The sequence below is a fragment of the Phocoena phocoena genome, chromosome 15, assembly GCF_963924675.1.
Source record: "Phocoena phocoena chromosome 15, mPhoPho1.1, whole genome shotgun sequence".
Lineage (NCBI taxonomy): Eukaryota > Metazoa > Chordata > Mammalia > Artiodactyla > Phocoenidae > Phocoena > Phocoena phocoena.
In genome coordinates, this window is record NC_089233.1 from 20,267,540 (window position 1) to 20,291,519 (window position 23,980).

Sequence of the window (23,980 nt, forward strand, 5' to 3'; positions counted from 1 at the left end):
ATGGCGAGCGCGGCCCGGGGATCCGGCCCTTGGTCCCCGTTCCTGCTGCAGCTCGCGGCGCTGCTCGGGACGCTCGGGCCACAGGTGAGAAGCGGGCGGACGCGGAGCCTCCAAGGTCGGGGCCGGGGTCGCAGACGGCTGGGGCGCGGCGGGACCACAGCGGGCGCCTCTCCCTCCCCCGGGTCCGGGTCGCCCCAAGGCGGCCCCTGGCCTGAGAAAAATTCCTAGCTTTGGGGAGTTGCCGGTTGCCCCACGAGCTGGAGAGACTTGCCCGCGCGGAAGAGCGCAGGTAGACCCAACACCCCGCGCGTCCTGCAGCATGGGGGTGGGAGTGGAGGGAGGGGACCTTCGCTTTCCTGCCAGGCCTCGTAAAACTTCTGGAACCCCGGCTTCCTTGGAACTTAGGATCCACTTGAAGGTCCTCTGTCGAGAAATGCGCCCATACGCCCAGCTTTACAGACAAATCCAGGCGGATCACAAGGCTCCCCCCCTTACCAGTGACTGGACCCCTGATTCACAACCTCTGGGATAAATAAGCCGGAGGTATGGGTATCTGGTGCAGCCTTGCCAGGAGTGGAAAAGCCCAGTCTTACAGAAATGCAGTGAGAAGGCAAAGCCAGGACTAGAATCCACGTGTCCAGCCTGGAGTCCCCAGAGCAGTTATTGGGATCATAGAGGCACCTGCTCATGCCACTCCGTGCCCACTTCCAGCTCAGGACCCACCCGATGGTTGCCAAGTAAGGATGTGCGCACAGTCTGGCCAGATCGCGTGTTTCCAGAAAAAATGAGAAAAAAACTAGAAATGAGAAAAATGAGAAATCTTGATTTTTTTTTTAAGTGAAATCTTTCCAATTTTTAAAAACTTGGTAGCTAATTATAAACGACATTTTAAAAACGATGATGGTCAAACGAAACTCAGCAGTGGGCAATCAGTCCGCAGCTTCTTCTCCAGATCACTCTCCCTCCTGCCACACTGCCGATCACAAAACAGGCCCGGAGAAGAGAGGACCCGAAGGAAGTTTCCTGACTCTACTTCAGAACCATTGGCTTGGCCCCAAGCCTGAGGGTCCTGGAGCAGGATGTGGCCTTTGCAGGGGTGCGGCTAGGCCACCCGGATGTTAGGGTTCCTGCTAGGAGCTCAGCCCCACCCTGTTTGCCCAAGGAAGGGCTGGAGCAGGTGAGTTAGCCCAGCAGGGGCCAGACGCAGGGCAGCACCAGCCCTCCCTCCCTTGGCCACCCTCGCACTTGGTCCAGGGGGCCTGGCACCAAAAGCAGCTGGGCCGGTCTGGGGAGACGGAATGGGTTGGGGGAGGCAAAGGAGAAAAGGACCGGGCACTGGAACCAGAGAGATGGTGGTTCAAGTCCCGGTTCTGCCATTTATCTGTGTGGCTGGAGGCTAATTACCTAACCTTCCTGAGCCTTAGTCTCCTTCACCTGTGCAATGGTGAGAATAATAGCACCAATCTCTTAGGGAGGCTGTGAGGGTTACTGAAGTCCTTTTGTAAAGGAGCCAGGCCCACCGGCTCCCACCATAACCCCTCTCTAGGGTCGTGGAGATCAGTGGGTGGAGCCAACAGCTTCCCCAATCCTCCTTCCTTCTTTCTCTGTTTCCCTCTAGGGGAAGGGGAGTCACAGCCAGCCCTGCCTGGAGCAAGCACTAGGGCGATCCCAGGCCTCTCAGAAGAGGTGACTTTGTTTCCACTGCAGGTTCAGACCTTCACGCCAGAGAACCTCCTGTTCGTGTCCACCCTGGATGGAAGTCTCCACGCACTGATCAAGAAGACAGGGGACTTGAAGTGGACGCTGAAAGACGGTAAGCAAGGGCAGTCACTCCTCCCTCCTTGGATCTCGCGTTGGGGGGAGGTCACCTTGGCGTGGACGATGAGAACATGGGGTCTAGAATCCAATAAGCAGGTGTCCGCAGGCAGCTTTACCACTTACCAGCTGTGTGACTTTGGGAAAGTCACTTCACCTCTCTGAGCCTCAATGTCCTCACCTGTAAAATGGGGCCTCACAGAGTTCTTGGGAAGATTACATTACACTCATGACAAATGCTTGGCTTGGTGTCTGGCACCCAGTAAGCACCAATGTGAGGTATGCCTTTCCACGGGGAGTCTACTCATGCCCATGTCCGTGTCCCTACAGATCCCATCATCCAGGGGCCAATGTACGTCACAGAGTAAGTGGACCCCAAGGAGCGGGCAACTGAGAGATGGGGAAGCCATAGTTGCCTGGAGGGGCGGGTGGGCTGGAAGTAAGGGAAAAGATTTGGGTCTGGAGCTCTGTGGTGCCTCCTTCGAGGGTGGGCCCCTACTGGCAGGGAAGTTGGAGGCCCTCTTGGAACCAGGGGGTGTGCACCCAACCTTCTCCCGTTCCTCTCTGCCCCACAGGACAGCCTTTCTCTCAGACCCAGCTGATGGCAGTCTGTACATCTTGGGGACGCAGAAACAACAGGGATTAATGGTGTGTTTCCTACAGTGCTTGGGATGGGTGAGGGTCAGGGCTTCTGTTAGCCAGAGCACTGAAAGGGTACAGGGCTGTATGGTCAGAATCCAAGTGTCCTGCAGAGGGTGAAGTCTGAGAGCACTGGGGGAAGGCTGTCTGGAGGGGTCTGTTGAAAGGGGGTGGTAGGGTGACTCTGGCTGTGTCTGCAGAGCAGGCTGACTGGATGACTGTCAAGCCTCTGAGGGTGTCACGTGGGGTTCTCCAGGGGACTCTGAGGGTTTTAAGGGGAAACCTATGTATCAGTTAGCTTGTGCTAAATAACAAATTGCCCCAAAACTCAAACATAAAATACAAGCAATTTATTTAACTCATAATTTTGTGAGATGACAGTTTAGGCTGGACTCAGCTGGGTGGCCTTGACTGAGTTTGCCCAAGCATCTGTGGTCCGCTGCCGGTCAGCCGGCTCTCTTTCTGAAAACTGGTTGGTAGTTGGCTGGCTTTTGATGCGGGCAACTGGGCCAGGGGTCTCTCATCTTTTAACAGGCAAGCCTGGGCTTGTTCACATGGTATCAACAAGGGAGCCAGAAGCAGCAAGAGAGGGCGAGGCCAGTGTATGAGCACTTTTCAAGCTTTGCTTATACAGTCGTCCCTTGGTATCCACGGGTCAATCGTCTCCCACCACCAAAATCCAAGGATGCTCAAGTCCCTTATATAGAATGGCATAGTATCTGCATATAACCTACATGCATCCTCCCATATACTTTATTTTTTTAATATTTATTTATTTACTTTGGCTGTGCCTGGTCTTAGTTGTTGCATGCGGGATCTTTATTTAGTTGCAGCATGTGGGATCTTTTAGCTGCGGCACACATGCGGGATCTAGTTCCCCGACCAGAGATCGAACCCGGGCCCCCTGCACTGGCAACGCGGAGTCTCACCCACTGGACCACCAGGGAAGTCCCCCTTCCATATACTTTAAACCATCTCTAGATTACTTATAATATCTAATACAATGTAAATGGTATGTAAATAGTTGCCAAGTGTGCGGCAAATACAAGTTTTGCTCTTTGAAACTTTCTGGAACTTTTTTTCCCCAAATATTTTCAATCTGCATTTGACTGAATCTGTGGGTTCGGAGCCAGCGGATAGGGAGGGCCGACTGTATCGCATTCGCTAAAGTCTCATCAGCCAAAGCTGGTCACGTGGCCAAGCGCAGAGTCAGGCAGTGTCAGAATTCTGACTGTGCCATGGGATGCCTACCAGGATGGTCTTACGCATGAGATTTAGGAAACCGAATTGGTAAGAAATGTTAGTATGTAAGCAGGCAAGGTCCCAGCAAACAGGTGGCACACTACAACGGGAGAGTTTGAGGCGGTTTTATTAACGGGATTCCTTATAAAGGTGTGGGCCGAGGTAGGAAACCACAGGGCAGGGTGCTGCGTCTTATGGCCCATACCGTGGGGTGCCATTTATCAGCCCTAAGCTCAGAGGAGGGGAAGGATCCAGAGGGGGGCTTGAGGAGAGGACCACCTGGGAGGAGCTGAGGCCTTTGGGGGAGGGACACAGCCAGCCCTCGATGACCCTGTGGAGAGGAGACCTAGGAACACTCGCCCTGATTCTGCCCCCTCCCCGTATCCCAGCCCCCGACTGGAAGCCAGAGCACAGGGCGCCCACTGATGGAATCTAAACAAGTATGTCTCCCATGGGGAGGGCCGGGTGGAGAGTGGACCTCCAGTCCATCCAGCTCTGGGGGTCATCACTGGGTCTTATGGGCAGGTGTGGCGGTGAGTCACATCACTCTCCCTGCATCTGGGATAAAGTCCAGTCGCCCTGACAAAGCACACCAGGGCCAGCTCACTTGTGCCGTCTCTTCGCTCACCTACAGGCACCCATGCCTGCACACACCTGCACACACACCGATCAACTTATTGAATGTGCCAGCTCTGGGGCTTCACCCAGCTTGTCCCAAAGAGTCTGGAACCCTCTTCCATTCTGCCTCTATTTCCCCAACTCAGTCAGGATGAGCCGCAGCACACAAATCTCCGTGGCTCCATAGATCTTGCTTCCTGCTTACAGCGTGTGACCAGCGTTGGTCCCCCGGGGGCTCTGTACACTGTGGTCTACTGGAGACCCAAGCTGTTAGACACTCCACCGCAACCGAGGCTTCTCAGTCACCAAAGCAGAAAAGGAGAATGAGGTGAAGCACACCTGGCTCTTGTAGTATCCACGTGGACCTGGTCTCTTCTGCTCCCTCCCTCTGGCTAAAGCAAGTCTCATGGCTGTGCCCACTTTAAGCAGGAAAAGAAATATAATCCACCAGGAGCCCAGAAGAAGAAGCAGAATATTTGTGAGAAGTGCTCCCCTTCCCCTGGCTGTTTCCTACTCACCCCTCAAGTCCCAATTTAATAGCCAAACTCCTTCCCAATCCGTGATCTTGCCTCCAGCTGACCTCACTTTCGGCCACTCTGCCCCTCTCCATCCCCAATCCTGGTGCACTGGCCTCCTTGCTGTTCCTTAAACATGGCAGTTGGTAGGTGGCCCTGCCGTTGGCTCAGCATTCTGTCCCTCTGCCCAGAGCACTCTCCCTCCACATGACCCTGTGGCTCACTCCTCCCTTGGCTTGGGTTCTTACTCCCTAGCTGGGCTATGTGAAATCACATCTCAAATCAGTGTCTATCCTAGTTCTCTGAGTTTGTTTTAATATTTACCACTACCTGGCATTATGGTTTATGTGTCTTTGTTTGTTTATTATCACACACACACACCAGAAATGTAACTCTGTGCAGAAGCGCACTTGGTCAGTCTTGGTTACAACAGAGTCCTAGCACCTGGCTAGTAATAGGTGCTCATTAAACGGTTGTTGAATGAATGAATAAACAACTGAACTTCTTCCATCAGTCCATCTTCAGTCCCCCACATCTGCATCAGGTACCCTCAACTTCATGTGCTCCCCCTGTCATGCACTAACCGTACCAACTATAGGTTGTATGGACTTCTTTTGTTGTCCATCCTGACTGAGCCCCCGGGAAGCCCCGACTCTCTTTCCCTCAGTACTTGCTTGTGCCTGGGGTGCTGTCTGGCAAGAGCTCTGTATGTGGAGTTTGGGGATCTTTTTCACTTTGATATAATTTCAAATGTAAGGAAAAAATGCAAAGATAGTTCAGAGCAATTGTTTATTCCCTTTACCCAGATGCATCAATTTTTAACATCTTATCACTTTCACTTTATCATTCTCTCTTAATAGATGGATAACATTACACATGTGTATATAAAATTTTTTTCTGAACTATCTGAGAATGAGTTGCAGACATTATGCTCCTTTACTCCTAAAGCGTCATTGTGTATTCCTAAAACAAGGATTTCTCCTACATAGCCTGAGTGTAAATTATCAAAATCAGCAGATTTAACATTGATACAATAGTGTTATCTAATCCACAATTCATATTAATTTTGTCAAGTTCCTAATGGTGTGCTTCATTGTTTCCAGTCCAGAACCCAAACCAAGATCACCACTTGCATTTGGTCCTCATGTCTCTTGAGTGGAACAGTTCCCCAGCCTCTCCAAGGCTGTCATGGCCACTGAAGTTTTCAAGTCTCAGCAAGTGTTTTTGAGGTGGTCAGGCCAGCATCATGTGATCAGGTGGCATCTTGGCACTGGGAGTGGGATTTTCTGCAGCTCCTTAAGTTGTTGTGTAGCAGAGTGGTTAAGTGTGAGGGAAACTAACTGGCTACGCTCAAGGCCTGGCTCTGCTACTTACCAGCTGTGTGATATTAGCCACATTACTTAGCCCCTCTGGGAATGGATATGATAATAATTGTACCTAATGAATAGGTTGTATGTGCTTCTCTGCTGTTTCCACTCCCCAGAGACTGCCGTTCACCATCCCCGAGCTGGTTCATGCCTCCCCCTGTCGCAGCTCTGACGGCGTCTTCTACACAGGTAAGCATCTCTCAGCCTGGAGTCCTGGTCCAGCAGGGACTGGACCTAGGTCAGGACAGGCCAGCTAGGCACAGCACGGAGAGGCTGCACACCCTCTCCAGGCCATCTTGAGAGTGAGCACATTTCCCACCTCCACAGGCCGGAAGCAGGATGCCTGGTTTGTGGTGGACCCTGAATCAGGGAAGACGCAGATGACCCTGACCACAGAGCAACCCTCTACCCCCCGCCTCTACATCGGCCGGACGCGTGAGTCAGGCCCCAGCTGCTCCCCGAGCTCTGGGCAGCCCCCCTTTTGCTCTGCCCAGGCCTGGCAATTGCTATCCACGCTGGGTCCAGGCCAGTCAGTCACTCTGTCAGTCAACAAACACTTCCCTGAGCACTGAACAAGGAGTGGGGGACACAGCAGTGACCAGAACAGACCTGGTTTCTGCTATCCTGATGCTGCTTGAAGACTCTGGCCTCCAGGCTGGGTGCTCGGGAAGCCCCCGCCCCCATGAGATGATGTCCCCCGGGTGGGAGTAGAGGAGCACCTCGTGGGCGCTCCTGGTAACCCTGCTTCTGGGTGTCCCCAGAGTACACGGTCACCATGCATGACCCCAGGGCCCCAGCCCTGCGCTGGAACACCACCTACCGCCGCTACGCAGCAGCCCCCGTGGATGGCTCACCTGGGAAATGTGAGTGCCTCCCTTCTCTGGCTCCACCTTGGAGCAAGGTCCCCAACTCAGGGAACCCTGAGTGGTATCCACGACCAAGCCCCACCACATTCTGACCCACCCGAACTCCTGAGGGACCCCACGTACTGAATGACGCACCCTTGACAGACAGCCCTAAGTGACCCCTCTCGACACCCAGCCTGACCCTCCTGTACCCTGAGCAGCTCTTAACATCCTAATTCCTCTGCACTCCCAATGAGCCCAGCCAGGTCACCCTGGGTGCTCCCCACCTCCTGAGTGACCCCAAACAACCCCTGCACACCCTGAGCAGTCCCCCAAATGTTGAACGACCCCTGACAGATGACCCTAAGTGACCTCCCCCAGACTCACCACCCCCTTGATATTATAACTGTCCTTCCCTATGTTTCCTAAAACTGTACAAATGTTAGATTTTTAATCTTTGGTAATATGATATTACAAAGAAATTGCCTCTTTTCTTCTGTTATTGTTCAGCTCAGTCATCTTCATATATGCTTAATCCTTCTAGTCACTTGGGTTATTTCATCTTCTTCTTTATTATTTTTTGTTTCATTTCCCTTGGTATATCAGTGTCTTTGTTACTGGTTTCTAAGAACTCATTTATGACTAAGGATGCTAACCATTTGTCAGGCAATGCAAATGAAATGCCATATTTTATTGCCATCAATTTACTATGGTGTTTTAGTTGTATTTTAGTTGTGTATTAAAATATAATCATGTTGTGTTTTTAAAAAAATAATAACTCTCCTTCCCAAATGCCTGAGTGACCCCAAAGGTGCCCCAAGCCACCCCTCAGACCCTGACTCCACCATTCCACGTGAGAACTCATGCAGGCGACCTTGACACACCACAGGTGACACCCACAGGGCCCCTGGCTGACACCCTTCACCTTCTAAATGACTTCCACGCTACCCACATGTCTCCAGACCACCCTGATTGACCAGCAGCCAGACCATGACTGACTACCCCACATCCTAAGCGACAAGGACTGATTCACACACCTGAGTCGCCTTTAGATGACCATGACTGACCCCCTACGTCTTACACAGCTGCCAGTTGACCCTGATCAAAGTGACCCAGTGAACTTCCTATGTCCTGATTACCCTCCAGGTGATCTCACCTGACCTCCATGTACCTGAGTGGCCCTCCTGATGGCCCACCCTCAGAGGAGCTTCCCCACCTCAAGATGCTCCGAGGTGCCTCAGGTCAGGGCTCCCTGACCACATCTCCTCAGCCATCTTTCTTGGCAGACACGAGCTACCTGGCATCCTGTGGGATGGGCCTGCTGCTAACGGTGGACCCAGGAAGCGGGGCGGTGCTGTGGACCCAGGACTTAGGCGTACCTGTGGTGGGCATCTACACATGGCACCAGGACAGCCTGCGCCAGCTGCCCCATCTCACACTGGCTCGGGACACCCTGCACTTCCTTGCCCTCCGCTGGGGCCACATCCAACTGCCCGCCTCAGGCCCCCAGGACACCGCCACTCACTTCTCTGCCTTAGACACCCAGCTGCTGTAAGTGCCCACACCTGGGGACTGGGGAGGAGCTTCTGCAAGTGTTGTAGCCCAGGTCCAATGGGCAGGTGTGATGTCTGACCATGACACGCCAGTACAGCTGAACCAGGGGTCAAAATATTTCAAGCAGTTTCGTAAATAACCAGTGCCCTGCACCACCCCCCATGTGCTCCCAGGACCCCCTGGCTGGCCCCACTGTTCAGCAACTGATAGGGTAAAGTCTGGCCTAGGAGGGGCCTCCATGTCTCCACCCCAGTGCTACAGCGGGCACCTGTTAAGCTTGGTAGGTACTATGTGTTTACTGATTGTTAAAAACTTTAAATATGACCCTTCCTTGCAACACCAAATACATTAGTGTCCCCATCTTGGGGAGCCGGGAGACAGACTAGGAAAATTGGGGATTATCCGTTCTTTCAGTTCATCCCACAAATATTAATTGAGCACTTGCTATGTAGCAATTGCTTGCTAGGCTCTGGGAGTACAGTAATACAGCCAGTGTTCCTACCTACAGAAATCTCAGAGTCTAGTGGGGGAGACAGGTATGTAAAGACGTAATCATTATATGGTATGATAAAGGATGAGATAAGAGAAGTATAGGGTGTCATGGGAATGTATAGGAAGGGTACTGAAATCAAGACTGGGGGCAGAAGGTAATCATAGAAAGCTTCCTAGAGGAAGGGACCTATAAGTTGAAACCTAAAGGATGAAGAGGAAACGAGAGAGAGAGAGAGAGAGAGAGAGAGAGAGAGAGAGAGAGAGAGAGAGAGAGACCATGGCAACCAGGGAACAGATTAAATTAACAAAATAAATAAGGCTGGAGCACAGCTCTGAGCACAGAATAAGGTCTGAGGCTGCTAAACAGGGATCTTGTAGGATCATTTAAAGGGTTTGGGACAAGGCTAAGGAGAAGCCACTAGAGGGTTTTAGGCAAAGAAGTGATTTGATCATATTTTCATTTCAGAAAGATAACTGGCTGCAGTGTGAAGAGTATCTTAGAGTTGTGGGGAGGAAGTGTTCACAGAATATTGCATTAGTTCAGGCAGGAGATGAAGACACTTTGGACCAGGGCAGAAACGCTAGAGATGGAAATAAGTGGAGGGTAACAGATATTAAGAGGAAAAACCAGTACGAATTTGGTGATTAGAGCAAGGAGTCAACCATTATGCTCAGGTTTCTAGAGGCACGTGAGTGCGGTCGTTTTCAAAGGTAGGGAGCACTGGAGGAGGAAGTGGTGGGGGTGAGGAGGAAGTGGGGGAAGAAGGGGGGAGGAAGTGGGGGAAGAAGGGGGAGGAGCAGCTAAGGAATGAGGAGATGAGTTCAGATTTAGAAGATTGAGCTCATGGAAGAGGTCTGGGCTAGAAATAGATTTAGAAACAATGACTATAGAGCTTGTTATCAGTTAGCTTTTGCTATATAACAAATCAGCCCCAAAATTTAGAGCTTCAAAACAAACAAACATTCATTATTTTTCAAGATTCTGTGGGTCAGCTGGGTGGTTTTCTGGTCTGAGCAGCCAGATGGTGGCTTGGCTGGGCCTGGACAGTCTAGAATAGCTTCACTCAGCTCTCTCGTAGTTGGTGGACTATTTAGCCTATGGGATGTCAAATGAGGTCTCTCATGCCCCCGCAGACTAGCCTGGGTTTTCTTCTTTGGTGGTCCCGGGGTTCCAAAGAACCCCATGAGAGGGCAAACTCCAGTGCACAAGCATTTCTCAAGACTGTGTTTGTGTCACATCTGCTATTGTCTCACTGGCCAAAGCAAGTCACTTGGCCCAGCCCAGAGTCAGTGTTGGCGGGGATAATACAAGGACACGGGTACTATGGTGACTGAAACTACCCACCACCATCACTCATTCTTCTCCCCCTTTTCCTCTCCCCCACTAGGATGACGCTGTATGTGGGGAAGGATGAAGCTGGCTTCTATGTGTCTAAAGCACTGGTTCACACAGGGGTGGCCCTAGTGGTGAGAAGGGTTCTCTGAGGGGCTGGAAAGAGGGGATGGAGCAGGAGAGAAGTCTCCCCCCACCACTCCTGACTCTCCACCTTCTGCCATAGCCTCGTGGACTGACCCTGGCCCCCACGGATGGCCCTACCACAGACGAGGTGACACTCCAAGTCTCAGGAGAGCGAGAGGGCTCACCTAGCACTGCTGTCAGATACCCCTCAGGCAGTACGGCCCTCCCTAGCCAGTGGCTTCTCATTGGTGAGACCCCCTCTACCCAAATTTAGAGTAGATAAAGGACCTGTGAGCTCAGTTTATGAGCTGGAAGGCTGAGATCACCTCCAACGCATTGACATTTTCCCTGCCCCTTAGGACACCATGAGCCACCTCCAGTCCTGCACACCACCATGCTGAGATTCCATCCCACGCCAGGGAGTGGGACTTCTGGGACCAGACCCTCAGGGGGCACCCAGGCCCCAGCTCTCTTCTTGGAGGTCAGTGCTAGAGGGGCAGAGGGCATGGGGGGAGGTGCGGCAGCGGGCGGGGGCAGCCCTTGGACCTTTTCCTCAGGCTTCTAGGAATAACATTCGGGGGTGGGTCAACTGACCTCACAATTTCTCGGAAGGAAAACTTTCATTTGTTGTTATTGCCAGAAGAGTGTTAGAAGTGTTAAAAAGATATTGGCTATCTAAATTGTGAAACATGGGTCACAGTTTTCTTTATTCTTCTTCAATTTAAAGTTTACAAAATATTTATCAAGTGAGAAAATGAAAACGGAAAAACTATAAAAGCATGTCCTTCTGGGAGAGGACTGGACAAGAGTTGCCAATAGTTCAAGTTTAGAAGGAACAGGCATGACCTGGAAACATAATTCTCAAATCTGGTTGCTTATCAGAATCACCTAGGTGCCCACTCCAACGCCCCCTGAATTCAGAATCTCTGGAGGTAGATATCTGAATTTTTAGTGATACCCCAGGAGATTGCTTGTCCTCAGCTAGGTCTGAAAGACCAGTCTACTGGGGCACCATGGTGTTTCAGCACCACGGAGAGTGCCAGGTTTCCCACCACTCACTCCTCACCCCTTCAGCTAAGCCCAGCCCTATACTGGGTCATGAAGAAGGGTTAGGGGTTCCACAGTGGGAGGGGCTTCTAAGAGTGAAAGGTTCTTTGTCCCCAGCTCCTGAGCCTGAGCCGGGAGGAACCTTCGAACCTGGAGCTGCATCCTAAAGAGAAAACCCCAGACCTGCATCCAGGACTGGGACCCCAAGACCTGCTGGCAGCCAGCCTCACTGCTCTCCTCCTGGGAGGATGGATTCTCTTCCTGATGAGGCAGGTAAGCCCATCATCCCTGGCCTCAGGCCCATCTCATGGTCTTCCTAGGGGGAACTCTGGCCCTCCTCTCCAAGACCACTTGGCAACTTTCTCCCTCACCCAGATCCAATTCTGCCCCCTGCTGTCCTCTTAGCAGCTCCCAGAGCCCTTGATACTGTGCTCTTTATGCCAGTGCTCCAGGGACAGGCCATCTCAGGCACAGCTTCTGGGCCCATCATGGGTCAGGGGCTGGCCAAGGCTGGGCCCTCTTAGGCCCCCATGTTTCAGCAGCAGCAACAGCAGCTGGCAGAGAAGCAGTGGCAGCAGGCCTCCCTGGCACCTGCAGGCCCTTCTCACATCTCACGGGATGCTCAGTCTCAGCCCTCCGGGGCCACCCCACGGAGCCGCAAGAGGTTTCAAAACCCCCCAGAGCAAGACCAGCCACTTGAAGACCCCGAAGGTGAGCTTACATGAACAGGAAAGGACAAAGTCAGGGACAAAAGAGAGGGGAAGGTTTAGCTTCAAAGTCGGTGGATTAGAAGCCACTATAGTGGGGTAGCCAGGCCTAAATGAGTTAATAGGAGAGAACGTCAAATAGTGCCTGCTATGTAGTTGAGCCCTCTAAAAATGTTTGCCATCATTTTTACTGTTGTCGTTATGCTCAAGGACCCTGCATGCAGATAGAACTGGGTATAGATCTAACTCTACTAACTGTTAACTTTGATGAACTTCTTCACTCCTCTGAGCTTCAGTTCTCTCATCTGTCAAATGGGAATGATAACACCCACCCGATGACATCACTTCATGACGAGAGGTTACATCACCATTACTATTAAATCAGACTATGTGATGTTACTAATATTTGTGTTAAAATAACATCATATTTGGTAATAATAATAGTAAATCACCTAGGTACCATTTGGTTCCTTTTCTCTTTAGGGCTTTTTATTTTTTAAACGTTTCTCTTCTCTTTTCCCAATTTCATCCTATAAACAAGCCCTTTCAAGCTTCCTCTGGAATCTGTGGGATGCCCCAGGGGAACTTCCACATGCTTTTAGTGGTCAGTCCAGGCTACTTCTCTCCTGTTTCTTTGGCTCCGGGCTGGGCTGGCCTCGGCCCTTTGTGTGAACTGCTGCTGGACCCTCCTGTCACTGCTCAAACCACTGCCTTGGAGCCTTGGAGCCACTCTGCTGTGTCCTTAACTCAGCGTGAAGTCCGCCCCATGCTTGGCGTGCGGCTCCCGTGCTGCTCCCAAAGTTCCCCCTTGCGTTCGCCTCCCTGTGCTGAGAGGGAAGCAGCTCTCTTCCTCGGGGCTCAGCTCTTGTAGAAAGCCCCCCACTGCCTAGTTGCCTGAGCCCTGAGAGCTGCAGTTCCAGTCACTTTACTGGCTCTGGGTGGGTCCAAGTAATACTCACCCCACTGCACCCTGAAACACTCATCTCCTTGGACCTTCTGACTCGAGCCAAGTCTTCCCCAGATGACCCAGACTCCACCTTGTCCCAGGTGGTTCTCGTCAAATGACCTCGCTGTTCCTCCTGCCATCGTCGTTCAGGTGTCCCTCACGACCCCGGTCCACGGTCCCAGTCACTGACAGGATGGAATTCCTTCCCCAGACGTCTCAGTCCCCTTGTGAGTTCGCAGATACCAATAATCCTCAGAGGAGGAGAAAAAAAGATGTTGAATCCCAGCCCTGGCTCATCCTTGATATATAAAACACTTAAACTTCTTTACTCACTATAAGAAAATAATCAAAGTGATATCAGTGCTTCAGGACAAGAATCCCAGCTAGAGCTTGGTACCTTTGTTACAAAACTCAGTGGTAACAATCTCTTTATAATACTGGATTCCCTCTGGAATTGAAAAGAAATCTTTCTATTTCTTTCACTTTCTTCGTTTAAAGTTTTCATAAACTTTACTTTGGTGTTTTCATGACCTCTAGGCAAAGCCAGGAAAGGACAGGCTGTTACTAGGCTCTGTGATAAATGCTGTGATGGGGTTGGGGAGGATACAGGGAGCTATAGGAACACAAAGGAGGGGCATGTAGCTCAGACATGGGGACATGGGAATTGTCCTGAAAGGCAAGTCTAAGCTGTGATCCCAAGGATAAGAAGGAATTACCCAGGTGAACAGGGAGGAGGGGGACAGCAGCAGTCCAGGTGGCACCAGTAGCACAGGCGAAGGTTCAGAGATGAGAGGAAGCAGGGTACACATTCCGGAAGCTGAAAGGAAGGTGGCAATCTCATGCTCATGGGTAGGTCAGGTGGATAAAGTAAACAAGTGAAGCAGCCACATAGGAGAGAGAATAGGGCGTGATGGGACTGTGGTAAACTGGAGAACAGGTGCTCGGGCTCAGCCTGCCTTGCTTACTGCTGCAATCTCGACCCAGAGCATGGCTCAGGGAATATCTGTTGAGCCAGTGACTGAGTGGCCACTGCAGGTTCTTAAACAGCCCTTCTCAACTCAATAAATATATATGGAGTGAATATGTGCCGAGCAGGTGTGAGGAACAGGCAGAATTAATAGGCTGGGACTTGCCCATCCAATAGGCAACAATATGGAGTCCAGTGTATCAAAAATCTTTAGTGCAGGGAGAGTCAAATAAACGAATGTGGCAGATGGCAGAAAAGCTTCGAGAACCACTCTCCAAAAAAGCCCCCGCCACACTGGCACCATGTGGCAGCCTATTCTTATTCTTAGGACATCTATGTCAGGAACTCTGACCTTGGAAATCTTGCTTCTCCTCTTGGTGCGGGAACGTTCCTCGGGACCTTTTTATGGTTCACAAAATCTACAGTGGAGTCCTGTCCCACTCTCATTTAACCTCCACAAATCCATCTACACGTGCTTGGCTGGGTGTCCTCCAGGACCACCGGCTACATGGTACGTTCAGCGGCAAGTGGGCGCAATCAAGCCTGAACCAGAGTTAACACTGAGAGCTAACATTTATATAGCGCTTACTGTGTACCGGGCACTTTCCTAAATGCTGTGCATGCATGAACTCGTAGGATAGTCACAACATTTTTGTGAGGTGGATACTGTCATAACGCTGATTTTATGGAAGAGAAAATGAAAGGTTCATGGCACCCCACCCCAGACTCACAAAGCCAGTAAGTAGCAGCTCAGGAACTCAAAAGCAGGTCAACTCTGGGATGTTGCCTCTGTTTGTATTTTGGCAATACCCATGAAAACAGGTGACCAGTTTAATGGTTTCCCAACCCGTGTACAAGAAGCAACACAATACATCACATGTTCTTGAGGTTTTCAGAGGGAATTCTGACTGTACACTGCTTCCCCATCATGTGACAACTTTTGATTACTTTAGAACTTCTCTCCTGCATTTGCTGCTTCTCCATTATCATGATATAGAAGGCTGAGCAAATGGTGAATATGTTTGTGCAGACTGAGCCTCCCGGCTCATTATTATTATTTTTAAAAACTTATTTTTGGCTGCATTGGGTCTTCGCCTGCTGCGCCCATACTTTCTCTAGTTGCGGCGAGTGGGGGCTACTCTTCGTTGCAGTGCACAGGCTTCGCGGGCTTCTCATTGCGGTGGCCTCTTGTTGTGGAGCACGGGCTCTAGGTGCGTGGGCTTCAGTAGTTGTGGCACGCGGGCTTAGTTGCTCCGTGGCATGTGGGATCTTCCCGGACCAGGGCTCGAAACTGTGTCCGCTGCATTGGCAGGCAGATTCTTAATCACTGCGCCACCAGGGAAGCCCCCCGGCTCATTATTTCTGCATTCAGGGCCAGAAGTCTGGCCTCCATCCCAGCATTGAGGGTGCTCCTGAATCTAGAGTTAGTTCTGAATCTAACCCAGAAAGCACATAGCAAGTCTTCACCTCATGCCAAGGGCATCCAGAGCAGGGAAGGCAGACACGTAAGAGACCGGAAACGCAGCAGAACGAAGCAAGTGGTACAGAAGAGGGGTCGGAAGTGCTCAGGGACCCTCACCTGGAGCCAGATGATCATGGCTGGTTCAAATAGGCTTTCCCGCAGCTCTGTCCCTGCTTCCTGAGCTGCCGGAGAGACAGGCCCATCTTACTTGTGGGCGATGTGCTTCCAGCAAGGCCCTGGGCCCACACGCCTGAGTGTCCATGGTATACAAATTTCGGTTACTGCTTGCATCTTGTCAGGAGATGAGAGTGACTGTTTAAGCCAATAATCCAGAGCAGTGCTGAGGGACAGCTTAATACTTTTCTCACTGATCCCTGATGCTGATTTTCATTTGCTTTTCCTAGAGCTGATTAGAGAGACTAAAGCTGGCAGCTCTTCCTAAGGAGAGTGTTCTCAGGGCCACGGAGGGGCACACAACTCTAGGGGCGCCAGATACACTTAGCTGTGAGCATGGGGCCCCTTGGATCTGAGCAAGGTGCAGCTTGGTGCATTGTGAGGGGTCTCTCGCAAGCAACCCAAAAGGAAGAGCAGTAACAGTCCAACCCCATCCTTCTTAACAGGAAACCAAGGCCTTCTGGGGAATCCCTGCTGCCCTAGAACTAACTCTGGGACAGCTCAGCATCCAAACGCCCACTGACCCCGCCCCGCCCTCTTCCAGGACAGTCTTTTCTGCAATAGCATTCACCCTCCTCACGCTTACGGCTGCCCAAACTCACCTTCCTGTTTGAAGCGAATTCCTTAGTTAAAAGGGTTTATAACTGGTGGAGGTGGGTAAAGGAAAGAAACCTGGGCAGAAGATGCCAAAACAGGGAGAAGGATAAAAGAGGACAGTAGAGTGAACCTCTCCCCGACCCTTTCTTCCATTAATCCTCACGATAATATTGTGCAGGATCCTTGACATAGGTCCCACTTTACAGATGAGAGGACCAGGGCACAGCGGTTAAGTCACTCGCCCAAGTTCACACGGATTGAGTGGCAGCACGAGACACTGGACCCAAGCAGTCTGGCACCAGGCGGGGCGTGGAAGGGGGAGGCCGGAGAAGGGCCGAGGTGGGGGAGCTGGGACTGGGCAGGGTGGCGACCGTGGGCAGAGGCTCCCTGAGACCCCCCCTCCCCTCCCCCCAGCCGAGCAGCTCACCGTGGTGGGGAAGATTTCCTTCAATCCCAAGGACGTGCTGGGCCGCGGGGCAGGCGGGACTTTCGTTTTCCGGTGAGCGGCAGCCAGGAGCCAGGCTGGGGATGGCCACCGTCCCTTGGAGAGCCATTCTTTCCGAGAACCCCCGAGGTGGGCACAGTTCCTAACCTTTGCCTTCGTCTGCCCTCTGGACCTCCGCTCGCCACCTCCTAGGGGACGGTTCGAGGGGCGGGCCGTGGCGGTCAAGCGGCTCCTCCGTGAGTGCTTCGGCCTGGTCCGGCGGGAGGTGCAGATGCTGCAGGAGTCTGACAGGCACCCCAACGTGCTCCGCTACTTCTGCACCGAGCGGGGACCGCAGTTCCACTACATCGCCCTGGAGCTCTGCCGGGCCTCGCTGCGGGAGGTGAAGCCTGTGCTCAGGGGTGGGCGGGGGGCAGGGTCCTGGGCCGCGGGGTGACGCTCTGCCTCTCGCTGCTCCCCAGTATGTGGAACACCTGGAGACGGACCGCTGGGGCCTGGAGCCCGGGATGGCGCTGCAGCAGCTGATGGCGGGCCTGGCCCACCTGCATTCCTTACACATAGGTACCGGCCCCTCCCGCCCTCCATCCAAGCTCCCGACTCCCCCCTCAGCTCTCAGCTCTGCTCCGCTCTCACAGTGCACCGGGACCTGAAGCCCGGCAACGTCCTCATTACGGGGCCCGACAGCCAGGGCCGAGGCAGAGTGGTCCTCTCAGACTTTGGCCTCTGCAAGAAGCTGCCCGCTGGCCACTGCAGCTTCAGCCTCCGTTCAGGCGTCCCCGGTACAGAAGGCTGGATGGCACCCGAGCTCCTGCAGCTCCTGCCCCCAGACAGCCCCGTGAGTCCTCCCGCCGCCCCAGGCCACAGGAATCATTCCCTGCCCAGTGCCTCTCCTGTCTGGGCCCGCTGTGTGACCTTCAGTCACTCCTCCAAGCCTGTTTCTTCATCTGTAAAGTGGGGATAATTCCTCCCTTCTTACCTAGGGTATGGTTCTCAACCAGGGATGATTTTTGCCACCTTTGGGCAATGTCTGGAGACATTTTTGGATGTCACACTTGGCAGGGGAAGGGAGGCTTGTTACTGCCGTCTAATGGGCAGAGGCCAGGGATGCTTGCGAAACATCCTACAATGCACAAGACGGTCCCCCAGGACGAATTATCTGGTCCAAAATGTCAGTAGTACTGAGGTTGAGAAACTCTGAACTAGAGAATAGTTTTCATCTCTACTGTGATGCACAATCACTGGGGAACTTGAAAAAAATTGAGGTGCCCAGGCCCCACACCCAGTAGCTGACCCCCAGTGACTGTAATGTGTAGCCAGCGTGGAGAGCCACCCAGATGCGGAGGGTTTGGGGGAGCATCACATGAGGTGATGTAACTGGAGCACGGAGCAGTGTCTGACCCCCAGAGACACTTGAGTTGGAGACCCCAGGATTATAGATTTTTGAGTTGGTGTGTAGGGGAAAGTCAGAGGCATGGATGAGAGTAACACACCAGGAAAAGCCACCCCACCCCTGAAGTTTAGAGAAAGCTAGGATTGGCAACCTGGAGGCCCAAGGACCAAAGCACTGATGTTAGGAGCCAGTGCAGGTTTTGATTTTTTAAATTAGCAGCCAATATTTTAACTTCTGGGAAATTGCACATGAAAGTCTAGATTTCTGGATTCACTTGGAAAATCAAAGCTCTGCCACCGAGAAAGTCCCCTGGAGGCAACCAGCTGGAGCTAAGTGCCAGTGGCCATGTGTGGACAGGGCCAGCAACAGATCATACAGTCCTCACCGCTGCCTGACCACCTCATGCGTGCCCAGCTTCACTTGGTTTGTGCTGCCCACCAGACCTGGAGGAATGACACTTGGAAACCTAAACTAGAGGCTCAGTAGGGGCAGAGGTTTTGGATGAAAACCGTGGGTCCCTTTCAACAGTGCAGAGGGGAGGGGATCTAGGGCCAAGAGGGTGCCTCTTAGGAAGCGTCCTTGTGTCCTAGTCCGAGCCAGATCCCCAGCTGCCATATCAGCCCTGGGGAGAATGTAGCCCGGCAGACTTCCTGGAGCAGAGACTTCCTCCTTATGCTTGTCCCTCTGGCCCCCAGACCAGCGCAGTGGACATCTTCTCTGCAGGCTGCGTGTTCTACTATGTGCTTTCCAGTGGCAGCCACCCCTTCGGAGAGAGTCTTTATCGCCAGGCAAACATCCTTGCAGGCTCTCCCTGCCTGGCTCACCTGGAGGAAGAGGCCCACGGTGAGGGGGACCTGGGCTGGCAGAGGAGGGAGGAAGCAGGGCAGAGCCTGCGCGGGCCTGAAGCCGTCCCTCCCTCTTGCCCCTACAGACAAGGTTGTTGCCTGGAACCTGGTGGAGGCCATGCTGAGCCCCCTGCCACAGGCTCGTCCCTCTGCTCACCAGGTGCTGGCCCACCCCTTCTTTTGGAGCAGAGCCAAGCAGCTCCAGTTCTTCCAGGTCAGGAGGAAATCTGGGGAGCGGCCCCAGAAAGTCCCAAGTTTGGGTCCTGAGCAACAAGAGAGGGGAAGCCAGATTGGTTGGGGGAAAAGAGACTCGTCTACCTGTTCCAGGCAGCCCAGATCCTTATCTCAATCAAGGCAGAGCCCAGACTCCCGAACACTGCCATCTTGGCACTGCACGGTCTCCTCAGCACTGCTTCCCCAGCCCAGCTGCCCCTCATGTGAGGCTAGACCCTGTTCCTTTCAGCCCTAGTCGTCACTCCTGCTATACTCGTGCCCAGACAGCCCATTCCACTTGTGTGACCTTGAGCCTCTTTGCTCATCTGTAAAACGGGGACGACAGCACCTCTGTCACCAGTTGGATTACACCCCGCACAGCACAGAGAAGCCACACTCCATAGGAGGCAATAATACTTACCCTAACCCGAGCAGCTTCGGCTGCTGCACTGCCCCAGCCATAGGACACTCCTGGCCTGTGGCCTCCGAGCCCGCTCAGGAGGCTCAGGAGCTGTGGGTCCTAGGACGCCAGCGACTGGCTGGAGAAGGAGCCTGAGCAGGGGCCGCTGGTGACGGCGCTGGAGGCGGGTGGCGCCGAGGTGGTCCGGAGTGACTGGCACAAGCACATCTCGGTGCCGCTGCACACAGGTAGAGGCCAGACTCCGGTGGCCCGGGAGGCCGAGGGGAGCCCAGTGGGGACGGCTGTGCCAACGACCTCCCCGTCCACAGATCTGAAGAGGTTCCGGTCATATAAGGGGACGTCGGTGCGAGACCTGCTCCGTGCTGTGAGAAACAAGGTGTGTTCCAGGGCTTGGGAGGGGCCTGGAAGGTGGGGAGGCCTGGTCCAGCTAAGCCCGGGCTCTCTGCTCCGACCCCTCCAGAAGCATCACTACAGGGAGCTCCCGGCCGAGGTACGGCAGGCGCTGGGCCCCGTCCCTGACAGCTTCGTCCAGTACTTCACAAACCGCTTCCCACGGCTGCTGCTCCACACGTACCACGCCCTGAGGAGCTGCGCCTCTGAGAGCCTCTTCCTGCCCTACTATCCGCCGGCCTCAGGGGCCCAGGAGCTGAGCCTGGGAGCTGCTGGGAGCTGAGCTGGCCTGGCGTCGAAAAGACCAGCAGAGGCTGGGCCGCCAGGGACACCAGAGCAACAGTATGGCCGGAACCCGGGTGCCAGGCACCCCTCGGGGAACACAAGAAGAAAAAGGAAGATTCATATATGTTTAATGTAATATAAAGGCAAGGGAAAGACAGTCCCGAATTCAATAGCAATATTCTGTACAATTCATATGGTAGGGTTGAGAGGGAAGGGGAAGCGGCCTCAGAACCCACACCGGGACATGTACAAAAATAACTTACACAGCAGCCCCACCTGCAGGGATGATGGAGCTTCCACCCCAGCCCCCAGGGCTGGGGGACACCCCATGAAATAGGGATCTAACCACCGTGGGCCGAGGTGCTGGTGGGGGGGAGGAGGGTGCCAGTCCAGGGGGGTGGGGGGGGCTACGAGGAGGCCTTGAGGCGGTTGGTGGCCGAGCGTGAACTCAGCAGCTTGTCCACCATGGTGCGAGCATAGCGCAGCCGGCTGGCCAGCTCCTTGGAGCAGCCGTACTCCTCCAGGAGGCTCAGACGGTACGTGCGGAAGTCCCGCTTCTCGTCGATGTAGGTCACGGCAGCCATCAGCGGGCACAGGATGAGTTTGGTGTGGTCCTGTGAGGGCAGGAGGGGAACGGGTGGACGGACAGGGGGTTACTGGTGATTGAAGTTCCCAGCTGCCTGTGTGCCTTGGCGGGAGTAGAGGGAAGATATCCCAGTCGATGGGGGGGGGCATTTCACTCCCTTCTGCTGACGCTGCCAAGGACAGGTCCTGTGCCTCCCACTCCCCACCCAATGCCGTGGGCCGCTGAGAGGCACAGATACCCGGCCCCAACCCTCCAGGGCCGCAGCTCACCTGGAAGAAGTTGATCTGCACGCAGCCGTTACTGAGGTGCAGAATGATGGCGCTGCGGGTGCGAAACCAGGTACGCAGGTAGGGTAGCCGGGCTAGCTCGTCACCTTCCCGGGGCGTGATGTTGGCACCCGCCTTCAGCAAGTGTTCGCTCATGTAGTTTCGGAAATACTTGAGGAGGGTGATCTGGTTGGAAAGTGAGGGAGGGCGTCCGGAGTTAGAGCCTGTCCCCTGGCAAAGCCCTCACTCCCGGCCAACAGCAGCCCACGCGGGCCAGCCAGCACTCACCTTCTTTATCAGGGAGTTGGGATGGGAACTCACGGTGAGGTAGGACTCCGTGCCATCACGTTCAATGTACTGCAGGCTGTCGCCGTCGTTGTAGAGGATGAGGCGTGTTGAGTCGTTGAAGAGCACTCCCACACTGTTGTCACACAGCTGGTACCCTAGTGGTAGGTGGAGGGAGGCCTCAGAAAGGGGCCATGGCAGGCAGGGGGCCGTTAGGGGCAGGGACTAGTAAGCCTGGGATGGAGACAGGAGAGTGTCGAGAGAAGAGGACGTGGGAGCCAAGAAAGGCAAGAGCCTGTAACAACTCGAAGGGCTGCTAGGCGGCACCTGAGCCACCGCCACAGCTGGGAGAAACCTACCAAGGCCATACTTGTCCGAATAGTCCACCCACTTGCTGACCCAGAAGATGGGGATGCAGGCGGGATCCTCAGCCTCCTCTGGGACAGAAACAGACAAGAAGATCGATCAGCACCAGCCTCTTCCCCTCTGGTCCACTCAGGCGGCCCACACCAGGGAGCTCGGTCAAGAGGCCTGGAGCCCTCTGCCAGCAACAAGTTTAGACGGGCAGCACTGAAGCAGAAAGTTACAGTGCAGAGCGCCGAGTCCACTCATGCATTCAGCTGGCCCATTTAACAAAGGCCCGCTGTGTGCCAGACACTGGTACAGGCAGCGGGCAATGACAAAACCCAGCCCTCCCTGAGCCTGCATTCTGGCTCTAGGGATAGAGACCAATCAAAATAAATGTCCACAGAATATGTAAGTTACTTCTATCATGGTGCAAATCAGTGAGTTTTAAATGATTAAAAAATTGTGAGAAGACAGACAATCCCAGATACGTGAAAATGTTACGTTCTGTGCATGTGACGATCCCTTCTTTTAAATACAATAAACAAATACGGAAACTTTAGAATGTGTTAGATGAGAAGTGTTGTGGAGAAACAAGGCAAGTAAGAGGAGTGGGGGCAGGGAGATGATCATGGAGGTGACTCTGGCGCAGACACGTGAAGGCAGGGAGTGTGAGCCTTGCAGTGATCTGGAGGAAGTGCTTGCCGGGAGAGCAAAGGCCCCGAGGCTGGAGCACATCTGGGTCTGTTATTTCCACTGTCTTGAAGGCTACAGAGGGATCCTCTGAGCAGAGGAGACAGTGTGAGCCAATGTATACAGGCAGCACGTGGGGGTGCTGGAAGGTGGGGCGCTTGTGGAGACAGAACAGATGAGTCAGAAAAAGGAAGGGGCCTGACCATGGAGGGCCTGGGCCAGTAGGCTAACTTGTTTGCACTGTAATGTACAGGAAATGCGGGAAGTAAAGGTATTACGGAGCCAGGGGCCTGGACAAGCCACCAGCACTCCGGGGCTGACTTCCCTGCCCTCTCCAGACGCCCCGGCCCGCAGTGCCCACCTTGCCTCACCAACCCCCGCTCTGAGGGCTTGGAGGCGTTGACGCTGTGCAGCTGCTGCAGCATGTCGCCGAGGTGGCAGTCGACCGCCTCGCTGGCCTCCCGCACCGCTGGCTCCTCTTTTTCCCGGGGACGCTCGGGCATGGGGTTCTCCATGCCTGGAAGGAGATGAAACAGAGTCATTAGCTGGGCAAAAAGGCCGCAGGTTGGGAGGGCCCAGGATCCCCGGCCACAGCTGGTACTGCCCCCAGAGAAAAGCTCTTTGCGCTGCCACTGCTTTAGGTAGGTGCCAGGTTATTAGAGCAGCAGCTGCCCTGCTCATGTGACAGCACCTGGTACTCACTCATTGGTACCTCCAGGGCCAGGCCAAGCCCTGTAGGAAGGCTCATGGCCACACAGAGCCATAGAGCTTCGGACACTCAGACCTCTAACCCAATGCTGGGCCCTGCAGGGCACCTCTGGTCACTCAGGGAGACAGCTAGAAGGCGTGAGCAGCTTGGAGCTGCCTGGCTTCAATCCAAGAATTAAAAGCATCTTTTGCATCCAGGAAAATGGAAGGGCTCAGTAAATCACAACCCATCAGCAAGATGGATTAAGCAGGCATTTAATGAAAACATAAGAGATTTTTTCCACCCTAAAATTTGCTTTATGTACTTACATGTGACTGAAATCTGAAAAGATAGATACACACTGAAATTTTAACATCAGTTATATTTGGGTGGTAGAAGCATGGATTTTTATTGTCTTTAGGCTTAAATGTTTCTTTCCCCACCAACATGTGCTAGTTCTCCTTGTGTAATATGAAATTCTTAAGATATTTAAAGATATGAATTTTCAATTGAAAAAATCTATGCTGTGATAAGGACTTAATTGTGGAATAATAACATATTTGGGACTTGCTTTAAAAACTCTAGCAAGGGAGTTCCCTGGAGGTCCAGTGGTCAGGACTCGGTGCTTTCACTGCCGGGGCCCGGGTTCAATCCCTGGTTGGGGAAGTAAGATCCCGCAAGC

General features: G+C 53.3%; 2 protein-coding genes across 3 annotated transcripts in view; one reads left to right on the top strand and one right to left on the bottom strand.

Moving 5' to 3' along the window:
- ERN2 (endoplasmic reticulum to nucleus signaling 2) lies at positions 1–20,605 on the top strand. 2 transcript variants are annotated; one of them, XM_065893599.1, is made up of 22 exons: positions 1–84; positions 1,708–1,813; positions 2,146–2,179; positions 2,391–2,463; positions 6,313–6,385; positions 6,524–6,631; positions 6,958–7,059; positions 8,328–8,592; positions 10,476–10,554; positions 10,647–10,794; positions 10,906–11,027; positions 11,711–11,866; positions 12,136–12,304; positions 16,861–16,945; positions 17,084–17,273; positions 17,353–17,452; positions 17,527–17,726; positions 18,977–19,124; positions 19,213–19,340; positions 19,864–19,987; positions 20,069–20,136; positions 20,221–20,605. In XM_065893599.1, the coding sequence occupies exons 1-22, from the start codon at positions 1–3 to the stop codon at positions 20,431–20,433; spliced, it is 2,775 nt and encodes a 924-aa protein (XP_065749671.1). In that variant the 3' UTR covers positions 20,434–20,605. The 2 variants fall into 2 exon arrangements, with proteins under 2 accessions (XP_065749671.1, XP_065749672.1); XM_065893600.1 differs by lacking the exon at positions 11,711–11,866.
- PLK1 (polo like kinase 1) overlaps positions 20,547–23,980 on the bottom strand; it is a 10,495-nt gene continuing 7,061 nt past the window's right edge. The window contains exons 6-10 of the mRNA XM_065893601.1: positions 22,972–23,127; positions 21,932–22,009; positions 21,576–21,730; positions 21,291–21,473; positions 20,547–21,049 (exon numbers count right to left, since the gene is read on the bottom strand). Coding sequence (XP_065749673.1) covers positions 20,843–21,049; positions 21,291–21,473; positions 21,576–21,730; positions 21,932–22,009; positions 22,972–23,127 — 779 coding nt within the window. The 3' untranslated portion in view covers positions 20,547–20,842. The remainder of the gene's footprint in view (positions 21,050–21,290; positions 21,474–21,575; positions 21,731–21,931; positions 22,010–22,971; positions 23,128–23,980) is intronic.

What these genes read in the sequence shown, in the direction of transcription:
- ERN2 (XM_065893599.1), top strand. Translation starts at nt 1, where the DNA reads ATGGCGAGCGCGGCCCGGGGATCCGGCCCTTGGTCCCCGTTCCTGCTG. An exon ending in TGACGGCGTCTTCTACACAG is followed by an intron (nt 6,386 to 6,523) that starts GTAAGCATCTCT and finishes CCACCTCCACAG; the next exon opens with GCCGGAAGCAGGATGCCTGG. An exon ending in CCCCAGCTCTCTTCTTGGAG is followed by an intron (nt 11,028 to 11,710) that starts GTCAGTGCTAGA and finishes CTTTGTCCCCAG; the next exon opens with CTCCTGAGCCTGAGCCGGGA.